The following is a 1,551-nucleotide window of genomic DNA, read 5'->3' as shown; positions in this document are numbered from 1 at the left end:
GTCAAGAAATGCTTTCTGAACCCAGGCAAACTCTTAGGATTGGTGTGGTGGTGGTTATGCAGATCAGAAACACGTAACGTATCTCAAACAATAATTTCAGGTGGTGGTGACATTGTGATTGCACGACAATGTTTATCACATCAGAAATGAAAACGGAACACCTACAGGAACAAGGCAGTATTTTTTTAAAGTACCCACCAGAAAAAATTATCATCCACATATGCTGAGATAACACTACTGTATGTTTTCTGCCTGCCAGAGATAAGTGAAATTCTCCCCTGATTTAATCATGCCCTGTTTAACCAGATGATCTGATGCGGAATAAATGGCAGATGCCAATCACACCGTGACCACAGTGAAGGAGTTCATTCTGTTTGGACTCACCGACCGCTCGGACCTACAAGTCCCCCTCTTTGTCATCTTCCTCCTGATCTACGTTATCACTGTGATGGGGAATCTTGGGATTATCCTTCTAATCCGGACTGATAGCCACCTCCATAACCCCATGTACTTCTTCCTCAGCCACTTGGCTTTTGTTGACCTCTGCTATTCCTCTGTCATTGCCCCTAAGATGCTGGCAAACTTCTTAGCAGCTAAGAAAACCATCTCGTACTATTCATGTGCAGCACAGTTGGGCTGCTTCCTTACTTTCATGATCACAGAGTGCTTTCTCCTGGCGGTGATGGCATATGACCGTTACGTGGCCATCTGCAATCCACTGCTTTATCGGATCATCATGTCCCAGAGAGTCTGCATCCAGCTGGCAGCTGGCCCTTATGCATACAGCTTCTGTGTTGCCTTGTTCCACACCATAGTTACATTTCGTTTGTCCTTCTGCTCTGCTAATGTGATCAACCATTTCTACTGTGATGACCTTCCACTGTTAGCCCTTTCTTGCTCTGACACCAGCACCAAGCAGATACTGATCTACGCTTTTGCTGGTTTTGATATGCTGTGCTCCCTTCTCATTGTTCTCATCTCTTATACGTTTATCCTCTCAGCCATTCTGAGAATCAGCTCTGCTCAGGGACGACTCAAAGCCTTCTCCACGTGTGCTTCTCACTTGACTGCTGTCACCATCTTCTATGGCACCCTGATCTTTATGTATTTGCAACCTAGTACAAACCACTCTCTAGCAACGGATAAAGTAGCTTCAGTTTTCTACACACTGGTGATTCCTATGCTCAATCCTCTGATCTATAGCCTGAGAAACAAGGAGGTGAAAGATGCTCTGAAGAGAACAACAGAGAGAATTGTTGTTGTCCGCTGATGGATATTTAGGACATTCTTCCTAATGTATTTTATTCAAGCCAAGAATGGAATGTGTTGTGTGTATGCTTGGAGTGGCCAAAAGGAGGTGATGCTAGAAAGCAACACAGGAGATAAGACGGAAGAGCCTCAATGTAGGGATGGATCAATCTCTTTCTGGTCCATGTCACTTCCACATGTGCTCACTCAAAATGTCATTTAATTCCCTTTCCCCATTAATTTGCTAATATATTTCTTCTTGAAAATCTGCGAGAAAATGTTCAGTCAAATGTGTGCCTCTAA

General features: G+C 43.8%; 1 protein-coding gene across 1 annotated transcript; it reads left to right on the top strand.

Annotated features, from left to right (window-relative positions):
- Window positions 1-325: 325 nt before the first annotated feature.
- LOC309517205 (olfactory receptor 8U3-like) lies at window positions 326-1,270 on the top strand (the record flags this gene model as incomplete). Its single annotated transcript, XM_082196327.1, has 1 exon — window positions 326-1,270. One exon carries the CDS (start codon window positions 326-328, stop codon window positions 1,268-1,270), a length of 945 nt encoding a protein of 314 aa, XP_082052453.1.
- Window positions 1,271-1,551: the final 281 nt, after the last annotated feature.

The sequence above is a fragment of the Podarcis vaucheri genome (genome assembly GCF_965113315.1).
Source record: "Podarcis vaucheri genome assembly, chromosome: 1".
NCBI lineage: Eukaryota > Metazoa > Chordata > Lepidosauria > Squamata > Lacertidae > Podarcis > Podarcis vaucheri.
Note: the sequence above shows the minus strand (reverse complement) of the source record. Positions and strands in the feature narration are given on the sequence as shown.